We start from the raw sequence: 18,672 nt of genomic DNA, 5'->3' as shown, positions 1-18,672 counted from the left end.
TTTACAATGTCTTTCTATCACCATGACACAAAAAACTATTCTGGCTTTTTATTATTCTATATGGACTACCATTTATTTCATAAAGGGGTCATGTTAGAAAATATCACACAATGGGACAATCTAATAGGTTAGAATGTGTTATAACACAGTCTGTCATAAACTACATCCTCTTCAATGCCTCCTTTATGTGCTGTTCTAATCCAGGCCCACTGAACTGCTTTTGAAACAATGATATGCTACTCACACCCCAAGAGAGCAAAAATCTATCTAGATTTTTATAATTATCACAATTATTAGCATCAGCTACAATGAATTAAAAGTGGCATGCGGGATCTTTAGTTCCCCAACCAGGGATCAAACCCGTGCGCCCTGCAGTGGAAGTGCAGAGTCTTCACCACTGGACCACCAGGGAAGTCCCTCAGCTACAATGATTAACACCACATTGTGGTGCTTAATATATTCATGGCACTGTGCTAAGAGCTTTATACTATATAATATCTCATTTACCCTCACCAATATCCCAGAGAAGTGTGCTCCCATTTTACAGATCTAGAAACTAAAGTTGCTCAGAGAAATTGCCCTAGATATCATATAGCCAGACCTATTTAAAAACAAGGAAGTCCAACTTCAGAGACTACATATTTAACCACTACATCATGCTAGTGATACAGGTCTTAATTTCAAATACATGTTCACCTTGAATTACACTGCCATTTTTGTAAAGAAAGGTAACAGCAGGATATGGTGGTCTGTGACTCTGTTCTAGTCTCATAATTTTAAGGAAAGCAAAGGTACTAACCTTCTTTGGGCCATATTTGAGGAAATACCGAGCCAATTCAAGGGCTGTTCTAGCATCTTCTGTGGCATCATGACCAAACCTATCTGGACACTGTATATCCTTCCTGGAAAGTCAAGGTAAAATTGACATACCTGGGAGCATTTTTAATGATAGATTCTTTCATCCCAAATATTCTGGCTACACGTAGAATTTCAGCATTCTAGTAATTAGATTTGAGTCACAACAATCAAGATTCCTTTATTACTTAGTGCCAGGACCTGAGAGGTACTGAGGGTACAGAATGATCAGGAATGGCTTTGTTTACAGCAAGCATATCATCAAAGGCTACTCAATAAAAAGTCTCTGGTCCACTCCCCAGCCAACCCCTTGTCTCATTTTTTAGACGTAGCTGTTGTTTTAAAGTTACCTTCCAGAAATTTTCTATTATATACTTAAAAATCCTTTGTTTTTTAAAATCTTAAAAAATACATATGTTTATGTCTATAGATATATCTAAATCTAATCTACATCAATCAATATCTCAGTATCTACGCATCTTGTTCTGCATCTCCATTTTATTCTCAGTAGCATCTTAGAGATCCCCTTATTAGCACATAAAGATCTATCATATTCAGTAACAAAGTATTAGTCACGCAGATAACCATAATTTATTTAACTAGTCCTGTAGAATATCTGAATTCTTTTGGGCTATTTTAAATCATACTATAATGAATATCTTTGTACAATATGTGTTTGTACATAATAGGATACATTCAATATAGGAACGTTATGTTTCGAAATTTGGGGTAACTTTTCTGCCTCTCTGTCCAGTTCTATCCATCAACCTTCAGCTATGAATGCAACTCCTTTTTGTATTCCCACAGTTTTTTCATTTCTGAGTCATACTTCTCTCTGAAATTAGGATCTCAGAATTCATAATAATGTTTACAAACTAAGAGGGAAAGGAGAGAGGCTGAACACTGCAATATGCTTTAAATAAGATACAATATGCTAAATTATGTAGAGTCTATCAGGACAATATTATACTATGCAAACAAACCTACCCCAAAATAACTTTGGCTAAGAACTTGAGCTTAAATCTTCTGCCCTGCTCTCTGACATAAAGCAATGATGTATCAATAACATATGGATGTATCATCTGAGAAGGAAAGAGAATACAATGAGTAGCATCCTATGCTAAAGGAAAAAACAGGTGGGTTGGGGGATAGAAGGCTTTAGATCTGAGATTAATGAAACAGGCACATATGCTAGAAAAACTAAGTCCTAAATCAGATACTCACTTTCAGTGCTCTGAGATCTAAGTCTAAGGAGTGGCCCACTAACACAGCGTCGGGAGGAAGCAGTGCTTTTAACTGTCTCTGTACATCTTTGAGTGTGGTTGTCACTGGGTTAAGAATCTTCTTTGTGATTCCTGAGAAACTTTCAATAAAAAAAGAGAAATGGACAGACCATGATATTAATAAGCTTTCCTCCCCGGAAAGTCATTTCAAAAAGAATATTTTAAAAAATTAATAAAAAATTAATAAATGCTCAGTGTAACAAGGTTGAAAATTAAATAACAAAGAAGAAATTAAAAACTGCCCATAATCCCACCACCCAGAGATCATTTTTTACACTTTAGTAAATATTCTATCATATTTTTTGATACATATATATTCATGTATATGTTTCATTTTTATAAAAATGTAATCATGGGAATTCCCTGGCGGTCCAGTGGTTAGGACTCCATGCTTTCACTGCCATGGGCCTGGGTTCAATCCCTGGTCAGGAAACTAAGATCCCGCAAGTCACATGGTACGGCCCAAAAAAAAGCAATCATAATGCCTATGCTACTTTATAATATGATCATAACATGTGCTATATATCATGAACAAGTTTTCACATCAATAAATCTATTTCAGCACATCCTTTTAAATGGTTAGAGTACTCCATTAGATAAATATAACATTCTAACCAACCCCCTACTTTCATTCATATTCCCATATTTCTGCAATACTATGACAAATACCCTTATACATACATCTTTGTCACATATGATTGTTCCCTAAAAATACTGTCTAATTGTCATGTCTGCCAACAGCAGAGTCTTTATCACCATCACGGCCTCTCTGTGACTAAGTAAGCATGAATTGATAGGTGCAATTACAATGGGCAGCAACGGTAATGTTTCACTGGCTTTTCTTTGCCTAATCACTGTAGTGTGTACATTCTGAAATTACTTGCTAATCTTTGGAAAGACAGAAAAATTTTTGAGCTTCAAATTTCTGTTGTGGGGGCTTCCCTGGTGGCGCAGTGGTTGAGAATCTGCCTGCCAATGCAGGGGACACGGGTTCGAGCCCTGGTCTGGGAAGATCCCACATGCCGCGGAGCAACTAGGCCCGTGAGCCACAACTGCTGAGCCTGTGCGTCTGGAGCTTGTGCTCCGCAACAAGAGAGGCCGTGACAGTGAGAGGCCCGCGCACCGCGATGAAGAGTGGCCCCCGCTCGCCGCAACTAGAGAAAGCCCTCACACAGAAACGAAGACCCAACACAGCCAAATAAATAAATAAATAAATAAATATAAAATTAAAAAAAAAAAAAATTTCTGTTGTGGAAACACTTAGTTTTGTTTTGGTTTCTGAGGTCAAGGCAGATTAAGCTCTAAAATCATTTGACTGCCAGAAGATGACTTGCAGATTTTTCAGATGGGGTCTCATCAGAGAGCAAAGCTATTTGGCAGTTGCTAGATAACAATTACAACTGTCAGATTCTATGACAAGGAAGATAATATTCTGGTGACTTAGGTCACAGGAAGATTAGAGAGGAAGAAAGGTAAGAGCATTATACACCGACATTGTGCAATTTCAGTATTAAAATTTCTAGTTGTGGCACCCCAGCCTTTTATTTAATAATAAATAAGTAGATAATACCTAACCAAACAGAAGCTACAGGCTATTCCTGTTAAGTCTCATTCCACTCTAGTCTGACAGCTATAGAGAGCTGGAGGCAGGGTGAAAAATACCTGGTGAGGTAGTCCACAATCTTGTTGTCAGGTTTAACAAGTTCATCCATAACACAGCAGCCTCCTTCAGCAACCAATGAGATGCGTGTTAGTTCTCGCCCCTTGGATGTCAGGCACTGAAAGACCAGGATGTAGATAGGCTGCTAAACTGTGGAAGCTCTTGCTTCCTCTCATTATTCACGACTACATCAATTGCCATCTACTCTAATCTACTCTGCGACAATGGCACAGCCTTTTGCTGACTAGAGAATCCAATATGAATGAAATTAAAGCTAAGCAGGCTGTTGAACATTACATTTAAAGTAACCAACACAGTACAATTTCTCTGGGAAGGATGTGCCCCAGAGGGACAGAAATAATAACATCAATTATAATTGTACTATTTACTGTGTACTACAACACAGTATTATGCTAAGTACCACAAAAAATAATTTTTATTAGCACACTCTATTATCTAATGCAATACTAAGCATTTTATATACCACCTCATAATAACCCCATGAAGTAGCCTCTAATATTATCCCTGCTTCACAGAGGGAGAATTAGGGAATTTGTCCAAGGTGACAGGCAAGGCCAGTATACACACCCTGATACGACAGACTCCAAATCCTTAGCTCTTAGCCACTCTGTTCAGTGTTGAGAAACTGTTACTTGAGTACTAAGTGAGAGGGGATACACTGCCCCTGAAAGGAGACTTACTAATTAGACAAAGTAAAACACAAGGGGAGCTTAAGCAGGAAAATCCTACTTCTGATCTTAAATGTGTAAAACTAAGCCAAACCAATGGTAATTCAGGCAAAGTCTTCGCGGCAATAACAACAAAACACTTGTTCAAAAGACAGAAGCAATCAACTTCTAGTAATATTCAAAAATTAGATTAAATATATCAACTAGTTAGAAAACTTATGTGATATTTATTTCTCATCCTGGAGCAAAGATCCAGTTTTTCTAAAATGTGATTAAATGGGTCTACTTTCAGTTATTTAAACTGAATACTAGAACTGAACGCACTCAAGAAAACTAGACCCTAGTTTGCAACACTCCAGTTGAAAAATCAAAAGTAGTACTTACCATTTCACAGTCAAGCCCAAAGAGAGGACTGTTGTCGGTTATAGAACCACAACATTTTGTAGGCACAAAGTTTTCAGAGTCAGGAAAACCTAGGAGGAAAAGGAATAAAATATTTGCCTTTAGAACTAGAAATGGTAAACATTACTCCTATATTTATCCAGGGGAAACTGAGATACCACATTTGTGGGGCACCTTCTCTATGTTAGACACTTGAAATATAAAATTAAATAAGAGACAATTTCTGTCCTTAATTTTTTCTCCATCTACTCATTTTTACATTTTGGGAGAATAATGTAGGCTGCTGTTATTGGAGATACTAGGGCCTAGACTTCCTTGCAGTTACCAAGTAACAATTTTTTCCTCCTTATTAGAAATTGTAATTAAATTGTGGCTAAATCCAAAGTCACTGGACCTTTCCCATGTAGGCACTAAGGAAGGATGAATAAAGTATGCAAATGACTGCATGTGGCATCTTTCTTTCCTAAATAAAACAAGAAAAAGTAGGAATGAGATTCCACCATAGCAGAGATATAAAAGGATTTCATGGTAGGCAGAACGTTTAACATTCACCATATGCGCTCTTGTACTCAACTCTACCCTTAAAATTTCTCCAAGATCTCTCTTTAGAAACGTGCCTCATTTTCTGGAATCATAGCCTGAAAATTCCCTACAGAGGCTCAGATATAGGCTTAGGGTACCCCTTCCATTGTGTACCCTAAGTCAATAACCAGGCACATTCAGCTCAGAGGCCCAAAAGTATCTGAATCATTGAAGATTCCTACCTTCAGACAGAGGCTGAAACAGTAAAGGTAATACCTAGATCTTATTTGACAAGAAACTAAGGGGAGTATGAAAAGCTTTGACCAGTTTCTATGTCACAGTACCCTGAAATTTCCAACTGATTACAATTAAAAGAATCAAAATACAGTCTAGACCAGAAAGGAGTACCCCCAAATCCTGGAGACATTATACTTGCTGCCCTCCTTATCTATATTATTAGTACCAATAATAACAAAGAATAACTTTTTTAAAGCACTATGTGCCCCATGCTAAGCTCGTTTTATACATTAACTCAATTAATCCTCATGGCAATACTATGATATATGAACTATTAACTCCCCAAAGACAGCCCAATTAAGAAACGGACAAAGGATCTGAAAAAATATACAAATGGCCAATAAGCATATAAAAAGATGCTCAATATCATCAGCCATCAGAGAAATGCAAACCAAAATCACAGTGAGATACTACTTCACACACACTAGCATGGGTATAATCAAAAAGGCAGAGCATAGCAAGTGTTGGTAAGGATGTGCAGAAATTGGAACCCTTATACATTGCTGGAGGGAATGTAAAATGGTGCAGCTGCTTTGTAAGACAGTCTGATAGTTCCTTAAAGGTTAAACATAGAGTTACCATAGGATCCAGCAGTTCTACTCCTAGGTGTATACTCAAGAAAAATGAAAACATATGTCCACACAAAAACTTGTATCTGAATATTCAAAGTAGCATTATTCATAACAGCCCCAAAGTGGAAACAACCCAAATGTCATCAACTGATGACTGGATAAATAAAATGTATAACCATACATGGAATATCATTAGAATGAAAATAAATGAAGTAATGACACATGCTACAACATGGATGACCCTTGAAAATTTGAGGCTAAGTGAAAGAAGCCAGTTACAAAAGACCACATATTGTATGATTCCATTTATATTCACAATAGGTAAATCTATTAACAGAAAGTAATTAGTAGTTGCCTAGGGCTAAAGGGCACTGGGGGGAAATGATAGTACAGGGTTTCTTTTGGGGTGATGAACATGTTCTAAATTGAGTGTGGTGATGGTTGAAAAACTCTAAACATACTAGAAACTATTGAAATTGTATACTTTAAATGGGTGAACTGTATGGTAGGTTAATCATATCTCAATAGGGCTTTTGTTTTTTTGTTTTTTTAAGGAATTTTAACATGACTGCTCTGATTAAGAGGTAATAAATAAAAGAATTTTTATTAAATTCTTGCTACATAATGGACCAAGGCTCTGAGCCTAGACTTGTCCTATTTATTAAAGAAAATGGGGGTGGGGTGGCTGGGAGGAGGATTAGAAGTACCAGAGAAGTGTTAAAGTTTTAAAGACATATTGACTTCTTTTCAATATACTAAGGAATGAAAGAAAAATGAATAATTTTCCCACAATATTTAAGGTCATGTTCACGTACTACCTAAAATCAATAATGGTACACATCCTACACTTTAGGAAACATTGCACTGAAAGTATTTCCTCTTTAATAGAAGATGGACTAAATCACTTGGAAAGCAGCCCATAAAAATGAACTTTCAACAGTAATATTTTTAAATAAACTGATACATATTCTTCCACTGTTACCAACATCAGGTTAAATCTAAACCAACCTTGTAATGGAAAGTGATATGTTTTCATTTCCTCCTTTGTGAGAAGGCATCTGGTCAAGCTTACTTTCTTAGAGCCATACTTTTGAACGATGGGGTCATTCTGCAGGTTGATGCTGACTTTTGAGCTGGAAGAAGGTAAAGACCCTGAAACAAGGACAATCGTACATATGTTAGAATCTGTGTTTAAGAGGCCTCAGAGGACATGTCCTTTTAATGTTGTATAGGGTAAGCATGATGAAGATCAAAAGATTTTTAAGACCCAGCCCCAACTTTAAAGGAGCTTGCACTCTCATACACTTATAAAGAACACAAAGAGAAAATAAGTCTCAAATGGGTTATAATAATAAAAGCTATAAAAGGGAAAGGGAGAATATACTGGCTGAGATGGTTAGAGATGGTTCAAGAGAAGAAAAGATTAGCTGAGTCTTAAAGAAAAGGCAGAATTCAGATATTTGGTGTATTAGACCAGTCCGTTACAGTGTCTGCCACTCCTAATAGCCCATTCTAGCTAAATCTACTGCACCCCTAACCACTTGCTCAAGCACCAGCAGTGGTGCTGGTTCTTTAGGCCGGGCTGGTTACTGATTGGATTAAGAGTGGGGACTTGGCTAAAGAGGGAGCCATCTATAAACTGACCAGTGACTTGATATTCGTTGTCAAGACATGCTCAAAAGGGACAAGGGTAATTAGCTAAGCTGATCAGATTGCTTGCTTCCAGAACTGAACTAGGAAATAAAGAGAACACACCAGTTAGAACAGAAAACAAAGAAGCTAAGATGCCATGAAAGGGATGGAGAACAGCTCTTCACCAGAGGCACTTAGATTCTTGATGACTTTCTAGTCCACATGCATCCTTCAAATAGTACCCTCTCACTTAAGGTGGCCTCAATGAGTGTCTGGTCCTTGCAACCAAAAGAGCCAAAGAATCAGAAGTAAGGAAAGAGGGCATCCCAGGTAAGATAGCAATGTACAAAGCAAACTTGGTATGGTAGTGACTAGACCAGTCGGGGAGAAAAAAAGGTCTTTGTAGAAGAGCAGTATAATAAGGTTGAGGGCTTCCCTGGTGGCGCAGTGGTTGAGAATCTGCCTGCCAATGCAGGGGACACGGGTTCGAGCCCTGGTCTGGGAGGATCCCACATGCCGCGGAGCAAGTAGGCCCGTGAGCCACAACTACTGAGCCTGCGCATCTGGAGCCTGTGCTCTGCAACAAGAGAGGCCACGATAGTGAGAGGCCCGCGCACCGTGATGAAGAGTGGCCCCCACCTGCCGCAACTAGAGAAAGCCCTCGCACAGAAACGAAGAGCCAACACAGCCATAAAATAAATAAATAAATAAATTTTAAAAAAATAGAAAGAAACAAGGTTGAAAGAGGAGGATAAAAGTGAATTGTAGACTACTGCGAATGCCAGGCTCAAGAGTTTGAACTTTAATCCATCATTCCATACATAAGGTGGAGCAACAGAAAGTTCCTGAGAAGGGAAATGGCATAACCAAACAGTACTTTAACAAAGATCAACCTCAAAGATATGTGGAAAATGAAGTAGAGAGAGAAATGAGAAATGACTTTGCAATAATTCTGGCAAAAAAAAAAAAAGTCTGGATTAAGATGGTGGAGGGAGGAAAAAGGTTATAAGAAAGGAACATTACACAAGAAAAACTGGTAGAGGGACTTCCCTGTTGGCTCCCAATACAGGGGGCGTGGGTTAAGACTGCGCTCCCAATGTAGGGGGCCTGGGTTCGATCCCTGGTCAGGGAACTAGATCCCACATGCATGCCTCAACTAAGAGTTCGCATGCCACAACTAAGGAGCTCCCAAGCTGCAACTAAAGGAGCCCACCTGCCGCAACTAAGGAGCCCACAAACCGCAACTAAGACCTGGAGCAAACAAATAAATAAATATTTTTTTAAAAAAGGAAAAACTGGTAGAGCATAGTGACAGAGTAATTCAGTTCAGTCAACAAAATATTTACTGAGTACTTATTATATGCCTGGCATTGCTCTAGCCAGTAGATTCCCCAATGAACAAAAGCAACAAAATTCTCTTAAATTCTAGGTGAACTTAAATTCTAGTTGGGAAGATGGACAATAAACAAACAAATACATAATATAGCAGGTGAGGATAAGGACTATGGAGAAAAGTAAAGGAGAAAAAGGAGGAAAGGGAGTGCTGGGGCAGGAAAAGGGTTAATGTAATATATTTTATAATCAGGGAAGGTCTCTCTGATAAAGTAACATTTGAATAGATTCTTAATAGCAAAGGGAATGAGCCATGAAGATTGGGTATGGGGAGCCAAAAGAAAAGTAATTCTAAAATTCAATACTGGTGGCTTAGAGAAAAACAGTACCAACAGAAAAGGGGATTTGAAGTTGGGAGTCTGTTATTTAGGGATGAGAAAAATGCTTTTATATATGCTATGATTGAGGGTACAGTGGAGTATCCAGGTAGCAACATCCTACATCCTACATCCATCCATACTGCATCCTGCATCCAGGTAGCAGTTGAAAATGCAGGCCTGGAGTTTGGGATATCAAACCTAAAGACAGAGGAGTTATCCACAGAAGAGTGATGGATAAACTGGGGAAGAACAGATGAATATTTCAAAAAAGAACTGAAGAAAGATTAAAGTGTATGGACTGTATCTTGGGGACCTCGATATTTATTTAGGTTGGGAAAATGAAGCAAAATCCTTAGGAGGACAGAGAAGTAGCTATAACCCTCTAGCTCCTCAATGCTTACAGGATAAAATCCAAAGTCCTTAGCATGGCATTTACAGCCTGTAAGACAAAGCTTTAACCTACCTCTAAGCCGCATCTCTCACCACTACCCGCCCTCTTATTCCATCTCCACCCCCTAATCCTCCTCAACAATCTATATTCTTCAATCACATCAATTTTTTTCTGATTACATCCTTTTCTTTTACAACTCAATGTCTTTACCTGAGTTTTGAATCTCATAATGACTACTCTGAGATTCACTCAAAGATGTTTAAAATACAGTGGAGGTCAAATTAAACAAAGCTGCAGGTCCGATATGGACATCTATTAGAAGGAAAGGGGAACAATGGAAAGGTAGGAAGTTAGATGCTTTTGAGACAGAAGATAACAGGAAACACAGTCATGGAGGATATGGAAAGGAATCACTAGTTATTCCTCACCACTTTTTCATGTCCCCTGAGTGCAACTATTCAATAATTTAATTATTTCTCAACAAACATACAAAAAGCATTATTGAACAATACTTACCTTACTATGTGCAATGAACTGTTAAGGTCTATTCCATCACTCACCTCTTCTCCCCCCAAAAGAGAAGGTCAGCTATAACTTGCTAACAGGATACAACCCAGTTTGAAAAACACTGACATCATGGATATTTATAGTTTAGCTGGCCAGCATCCAAATCTGCCTATTCCCCACTGTGAGTAGTATTAGTGAGTATCCCCTACATCAGTCAAAGGCAAGATCTTCCTTCCCATGTGTACACTTGTGGGTACAAAGACCCAGTGACAGTTTGAGTCCAGTGTCAGTGATATCCAGGGAGCAGACTTAGCTATCTAACCTAACCAAATGATTTCTGAGGCATGAACCCTGGTTATGTTTCCTGCTATCTAATCCCCCTTGGTACTTACCCATTTTTTCCTTAAAACACACACACACACACACACACACACAAAATTGCTTTTCTGCTTAAGTTACTTATAGTCATACCTTCCATTTCTTTAGGCAGATCCCCAATTATTTGTTTCTTTTGCAGCCCAATGATATCAGCTAGGAAATCAGATGATGGGGGAGGCAAGCAGAACTTCTGAAGATACATAATAGGTTTTTACAAAAATGCTTGAAAACAGTTAAAATACTTTCAGACCTAGACTTTTATTGTCAGCTCAGTGCTATGAAAGATCTGGACCTTAATTGTTTGCATTGTAAAATGAGGACTGTTTCCTTAAATTGTAAAAGTGACTAAATAAGTGAAGCCACATTTATCCTACCCCAGAAGTTTTCTTTGCTTCTCTAATTACACACTATACAAAAGAAACAAACATTACAAAAATGTATAACTTAGAAAAGCAAAGTTCCTTATATTTTTCAAAGCACTTTCATACCTATTACTTTAGTGGATAACATGCCAAGTGGATGACACAGAAAAGCAAAGAGATTGAGAGTTCAAGTCTCAGGCTCACCTGGGCTTCAATTCCAGCTGTAAATTCCACTTACTAGCTGTAACTTGGGTGCGTTACTCAGTTTCCTTATGTATAAAATGGGAATAAAAAAGTATCTCTTATAGGACTATTGTAAGAATTAAAGATGATGCATATAGTATGATTAATACAGGGCCTAGCACATAGGTAGTGTCAATAAATGAAAGCAAAAAAGAAAATGGAGACCCAAGGGTGTTAGGTTAGGGCTCACCAATTCAAATGCTCTCAGGGGTAAATGGATGAAACAGTCTGATAAAGAATGGAGGAGGCTATGGTAAAATGGAGAGCACATGCCCTTTCTAAAGACAGCTGCTATTCAGCTCCAGATACTGTTTTAAGGGAACCTAATCTTGTGATGTTGTCAAGAGAGGCCAAAAAATATAGATTTTATGTAAATTTTACAATTTTTGAAAATGCCAAAGCCCAAATAAAATGTGACAATATCAACTACAATCTGGGAACTAGATTGCAATCTGGGATTAAGGGTTTTGCCTAGATTACCAAAGAAAAAAATCAGAGATAAATCTAATTTCAACAATCTAATCTCAGGTATCAAGCGTAATCTTTTTAGCTTTCTACAACTTCTATTGCTTGTTCAATCAGGTTGCCAAGGAGCACAATCTGAGACATGTGCACTAATCTCTGAGTGTGAGGACCTGACTCTGGTCCGAATACAAAGTTTTCTTAACTTACGTGTCTGAATGCCTTTCGGAGAAGCCCAAACTCCAAATAGAACCTGTAAAAGTGTAGCTGACTCATTCCCTGCAGTATAAAAACCACCACGTTGTTCAGGTGGTTTTGGTGAAAAAGCTGGCACCAGCTGTTGAAAAATCAAACCAACAAAGCTAAGACTGATACCGTCAAGTCAGTTACAGACATACAGAAGGGAAGTGTGAAAAAAGCACTGAGCAACAGATATTGGAGTTTATCATCACTCACTGACTGCCTGGAAATGGAGAACAGCTATTACTGCACAGAATTCAAATAAAGATCTCTTGAGATAATTATTTATTCCATTCAAATCAAGTATAATACCAAGTGAAACACAATGCATTCAAATCCAAAATCCTATTAAGATTTGTTTTAAATTGGAACTAATTAAGCTCAGTTTACAAAGGCGTATCTTCAAGATCCCAATCTGCTCTACAGTCCTTCCTAAGCCAGTAACATGACCAGCTTCCAGAAAGCCAGTTCAGATAAAGTGACAGAGCAATGACAGTATCTGTTAAGGCAGAAGCGGGCTTTTGAGGTATGTAGCCACTCCACCCCCAGACGGAAGTGTACATATGAAAATCTCTCTACTGTGTATTGGTACATACAGAAATGCAATTTTCATTAGACATTTAATAATGGCATTGAGGATATCAGAATAGTAAAATTCTCTTTGCCCCTGATTTTTAAAAGAAGAAAAAAGATTGGGATTCTTAATACATGATCATGTTATTTCAATCACGTCTCCACTGGAGGTTATAAACCAAAATACCTATAGCAGCCAGACAGATACTGTAAATAAGGGAAGCAGGCCAGGTGGGACACTGAAGTGTACATCTATAACAGGAGGCCACTATCCAGCTTCAACAAATTGTTGCCATAGGGACAGTTGCCAGAGTTTTTCGAAGAAGTAAAAAATATGGATATAAAGGGATTCCCAATTTAAATTGTTGGCAACTTTGTAAAAAAAAAAAATTTAGGACATTCTGTGTGGCAAATAAAAAACATCAGGCAGACATGGTCCTCTAGATACCAATATGAAACCTCAGGTCTATACCCACCATTTACGTTCTTCTCATACCTAGGTTTAGGAACACTGAGTTTGCCCAGAACTGCACACTTCAGCAATTCACATAGCTGACCATGAGTTATTTCACGGTTTCCAGCAAATAAAATGGTAGATAAGCGGGCTTTCTGCAAAGATAAATCAGAGTATAACAAATTATGATTATAAAGAACATCAACAAAACACGGCAAATTTTTAAATATTCTAGTTTCTATTATTTTAGCATACTCTAAACATAAGGAGGGTTCTTACTAATTAGAAATGAAGGTCTAAAACAAACTGTGATATGACATTATTAATAGGATATTTAATAAACACTGATACAGAACCTTAATTATAGACACTTGGTTATGTGCTAGGGATAGCAGGATGAATAAAACATGACTCACGCTCTCAAGAAGTCCATTCTACTAGGGGGAAAAATGCAGAAACAGGTAATTCCAATATAATGTGGGTGCTACTATAAAGGTAAGGGAGCAAAGGAGGCTAACGAACTGCCTTGGGGATTGGAGAGTTTTGGAGATAGCATCACTGAGATGAAAATAATGGAGTTGAACCTTGAAAATAATGAGTCAGCCAGGTAGGAGGAAACATTGTGTCTAAACACTTAGTTTGGTTTGGCTGGAGTCAAGACTGCATGTTGCAGAGCAATAGAGATATGAGAGAAGAGAGAAGTGGGAGCCAGTTCATAGATGATCAATGTGGTCTAACCTAAGGAGTCAGACTTTAAGACTCTCCTTAAAATAGCTTCGTACTTACATATAGTTATTAAAGTAATTCATGCTTGTTAAAAAAGAGTCAGATAATAGAGAAGGGTAAAACAGATAAAACACAACAAATAAGTGAAAATAAGTCACCTGTATTTGTACAATTCAAGTACAAGTAATACCACTTTCACTTTGGTCTGGGAGGCAGCAGAGTAATAGTGGTTAGGAGCTCAAGCCCTGGAGTCACGCTACCTGAGTTCAAATACCAAGCTCTACCATTTTTTTTAAAAAATTTTATTTAATTATTTGGCTGCGTCGGGTCTTAGTTGCAATATGCAGGATCTTCGTTGCAGCATGCGGGATCTCTCATTGTGGCGCACAGCCTCAGTAGTTGCAGCACGCAGGCTCTCTAGTTGTGGCAGGCGGGCTCTAGAGTGCACAGACTCAGTAGCTGCAGTGCGTGGGCTTAGTTGCCCCGCAGCATGTGGGATCTTAGTTCCCGGACCAGGGATCAAACCCACGTCCCTGCACTTGAAGGCAGATTCTTAACCACTGGACCACCAGGGAAGTCCCCCAAAGCTCTACCATCTTAAGTGCCTTAAGATGTTAAGAGCTTAGGGACAAGTGCCTTGACATCTCTAAGACTAAGGTTTTTTCATTTACAGAATAACTACAATCCTACCTCATGAGATTACTGGGAAGACCAATGAGGTACATTGTAAGTGCAATGTACTGAGGCCAGTGCCTGACGTACCCTAAGATAAGTACTTAAACACCAGGTATTATTATTATTATTATTATTGCTATTTTCCCCTGTGACTGTTTAAAGCTAATGTTGAACACTTATTATTAGTCATTTATAGTTCTGAGCACTTTATATCTATTAAATCATTTAATTCTTAAGTCTTCTCAAGTGGGCACTACTGTTATCCCCATTTTACAGATAAAGAAATGGAGGAACAGATAAGTGGCAGAACCAAGACCAGAATGCAAGCTACAGATAAAGAAATGGAGGAACAGGGGCTTCCCTGGTGGCACAGTGGTTAAGAATCCCCCTGCCAATGCAGGGGACATGGGTTCGAGCCCTGGTCCGGGAAGATCCCACGTGCCACGGAGCAACTAAGCCCGTGCACCACAACTACTGAGCCTGCGAGCCACAACTACTGAGCCCATGCTCCGCAACAAGAGAAGCCACCGCAATGAGAAGCCCACGCACCACAACGAAGAGTAGCCCCCGCTCGACGCAACTAGAGAAAACCTGTGCGCAACAATGAAGACCCAATGCAGCCAAAAATAAAATAAAAAAAAAGAAATGGACGAACAGATAAGTGGCAGAACCAAGACTAGAATGCAGGCTGCAAAGCCCAAACTCTTTTCATCTCTACTTTATACGTTTCCCAAGGGATTATACTCTACATTGTTTTGTAACCAACTCCCGCCACCAAGAAAAAAAAAAAGAGAGAGAAAAAAAAATTGGGGCGTTCCCTAGCAGTCCAGTGGTTAGGACTAGGCACTTTCACTGCCATGGCCCAGGTTCAATCCCTGGTCAGGGAACAGAGATCCCGCAAGCTGCGTAGCGTGGCCAAAAAAAAAAAATAATCTATAAATATCTTTCCATATCTGTTAAACATAACAAAAGTCAATTTTAATAATAGTCCACTCTTTCAATTTACTTAAAACTTATAATTTATTTGAAAAAAATTCCCTATTGATGACACTGTTGTTGTTTTAAAAAATTATGAACAATATTATGATAAGCATCCTTGTACAGACATCCTTGTACACCTATTTTCTCAGGATAAATTCCTGGTCAAAATAAGCATGTATATCTTATATTCTGACAATACTGCTAACTCCTGAAAGAATATACCAATTTATATTTACCAAACAAAACTGTATGATATTGATAATGTATGAGTAAGGAATCTACATGGCAGTGAGTAATCATGGTTGCCGAACATGCGATGTCAGAGGCTGAGCAGGGTGAGGAGGGCATCCTATAGGGGAGAAAGCCCAGGACTAGGGGTAGGAACCCAGGATATATATGCAGGACAGTGGCCCAATGTGAAGTGTCAAAGCCTGAGCGGTATGAGGAGGGCATCCATGCAGTGGCAACTGGAGAGCAGTGAGGCTGGCATCAGATTTCAGAAATTGTTTACAGTAAGGAGGGCATCAATGCTGAGGGACAAATAGGGCTGTCACCGAATTCAAAGCCTGAAAAGGGTGTGGGTGTCCATGTGAGAAGGATGAGGGTAGTAGCTTGTCACAGCAGCAATGAAGGCATTCACATAGGAGAGTGACCTGGTATAAGATGCAGAATGACAAGGGCCCAAGCAGGGTAAGGAAGGTGTGAGGGTGTAGGGCAATGGCAGCAATGGGGGACTGATCAAATATACTGAAGATAATGGAAGTCAGGTTTCTCACTGTTATATAAGTAAGTTATAAATATGAAAAGGGAGAAAACTAGAATGAACCCTGTGGAATTGGATTGGAAGTAGAGATATTGATATGAATTCAGTTTTTCAATATGTATACAGAAAAATATTTAAATGTAAACATGCGTATGTGTGTATAAACATATACACACATATTTCCTAGCTCTCTTTTTGGGAGTAGTGACATACCAATAGCAATAAACACATCTAGCACCCAGATTTTGATTTCTAAATGTCACTCTCCACTAAAAAGAACTAAGTCTCCTGGAAGAAGTGGCTGATTCCAGGGCTGGGGCAGGGAAAGCACAGAAAAATAAGGAAATGCTCAAGCATGATGGGGTCATGTTAAAGGGACACAGAAGCTAGCTTAATGGCCAAATCTGGGATATTTTGAGCAGCAAAATAAATACAGTAATGGATTATAACTCAATGAATAAAATAGGTATCCACAAATTCATACTAATAAAAAAATGAATAAACTGCAAGTTTAATGAGGAAGCATCTCCCCACAAAATAACAGAGAAAAAGAGTAACTTTAGAGAAGTTTAGCACACACGTTCTTAATCAAGTTATCAGGGTTAACACCACCAGTAATGGGACAAATCAAACTTGTGTACAACCTGATAAAATACAAGAGAACAGAATATCACTTCTGTGATATTCCTGCCAAAGATGTATAATCTGAATCTAATTAATGAGGAAACAAACAAACCTAACTTCTACAAAATAGCTGGTCCAGGATTCTTCAAAGGTAGTAATGTCACAAATGTCAAAGAAAAGACTGAACAGTTGTTTGGATTGAAGGAGACATGACAACTAACTGTAATACATGATTCTAGACTTGATCTTATTGCTAAAAAGGACATTATTAGAACTGGAGAAACTTGAATGGGGTCTGAGTATTAGATGGTAGCAATATATCCATGTTATTTCCTGATTCTGATGGCTGCATTTTAGTTATGTAGATTGTTTGTAGGAAATATGTAAACACTAAAATATGGGTGGGTGGAGGCATTCTGTTAGCAACTACAGTACTTTCAAATGTTGGCTGGGGGGTAGTTTTTGATACTGTCCTTGCAAATTTTCTTTAAGTTTGTTTCAAAATAAAGTGATGAGATTGTCAACTTCCTTCGACTTTCTACCACGTTAACCTTTAAAAAATTGCTTTGCCAATCGGATAGGGCAAAAAAAAAGAAAAAGGAATCCCATTTAAAAAACGTTTTCATAGCACTAATTCCCTTCTATATAACTGATTTATCATTATCTATTATTTATCTTCTTTTTCTCTCCACTAGAAAGGTAGTAGCGATCTCTGTTTATTCACTGATGTACCCCAAGTGCCAAGGAAGACAACAGAAATCTGATGACTAAAGGGATGAAAGGCATTATTTAGCTCTCAATAAATGATAGAGATGATCATCAATCTTATTCCCCTATGGGAATGTAAACCGCACGAGGGCAGGGGATTTTGTGCTTTTATGCACTGGGATACTTCCAGAAGCTAGAGCAATTCCTGGCACACAGAAGACTTCAATAAATATCTGTTGAACGAACATACTTCCCGTGTGCCAGGCACAACACCTGTTTTAAACCGCCAATATCAGCCCTAAGGTATGTGGTATTGTATTATCATTTGGGAGCTCCAAACTGCCTCGGGCCGCCCATTCGGGATCCCCCGTTGCTCACCTTGGCCTCGGGCTGCTGCCTCTCCTCAAGATCCCAACGGTCTCTCATCACCTCAGACGCCCCGACCAGCTTATTCGGGACCCGCCTCCTCTTCCTGCCCTTCTTGGGGGTCCTCCCGGTCCTTTCCTTCTCTGGCTCCATGAGCCTGTGGAGAAAGATCGGTTAGAGATGAGAAAACCACGACGCCCAGATGGCCCGGGCCGTCTCCTGAGTGGGGAGCACAAGGGCTTCGACAGCCTACAACCCTCCTCAGATCCTCTCCTTAATTCAGTTTACGAAGCGCTCCCCGCCCGCCGCGGAAAGAGAGGGTGCCAACGGTCTTCCCCGTTAACGCGGCGCAGAAAACCACGCCGCACCAAGCCAAACGGCTTTACAGTCGACGCCAGAGGCCGGATTCGATACGCTTCCCCAACCGCAAACGCGCCTCCGCCCGTTGGAAAAGAGGGAAGAGGGGCGCTGTCTAGCTGCTTCCCTGCTAAAACCACTCCCCACGCCCCAGATTCCCCGAAGACGCAGAAGAGTGGCGGGGCGGAGAGCACCGACAACCCCAGCAACTGCCTCAGCCTTGGGCGGAGCCGACCGC

General features: G+C 39.2%; 1 protein-coding gene across 5 annotated transcripts in view; it reads right to left on the bottom strand.

Moving 5' to 3' along the window:
- REXO5 (RNA exonuclease 5) overlaps window positions 1-18,651 on the bottom strand; it is a 43,140-nt gene extending 24,489 nt beyond the window's left edge. For 2 of the 5 annotated variants that reach the window (XM_061208039.1, XM_061208041.1), the window contains exons 1-10: window positions 18,090-18,626; window positions 13,277-13,389; window positions 12,178-12,304; window positions 10,994-11,090; window positions 7,289-7,432; window positions 4,872-4,960; window positions 3,801-3,916; window positions 2,080-2,218; window positions 1,843-1,937; window positions 800-902 (exon numbers count right to left, since the gene is read on the bottom strand). In XM_061208039.1, coding sequence (XP_061064022.1) covers window positions 800-902; window positions 1,843-1,937; window positions 2,080-2,218; window positions 3,801-3,916; window positions 4,872-4,960; window positions 7,289-7,432; window positions 10,994-11,090; window positions 12,178-12,304; window positions 13,277-13,389; window positions 18,090-18,230 — 1,164 coding nt within the window. In that variant the 5' untranslated portion in view covers window positions 18,231-18,626. The other 3 variants (XM_061208038.1, XM_061208037.1, XM_061208040.1) reach the window with 3 other exon arrangements.
- Window positions 18,652-18,672: the final 21 nt, after the last annotated feature.

The sequence above is a fragment of the Eubalaena glacialis genome, chromosome 13, assembly GCF_028564815.1.
Source record: "Eubalaena glacialis isolate mEubGla1 chromosome 13, mEubGla1.1.hap2.+ XY, whole genome shotgun sequence".
Lineage (NCBI taxonomy): Eukaryota > Metazoa > Chordata > Mammalia > Artiodactyla > Balaenidae > Eubalaena > Eubalaena glacialis.
Note: the sequence above shows the minus strand (reverse complement) of the source record. Positions and strands in the feature narration are given on the sequence as shown.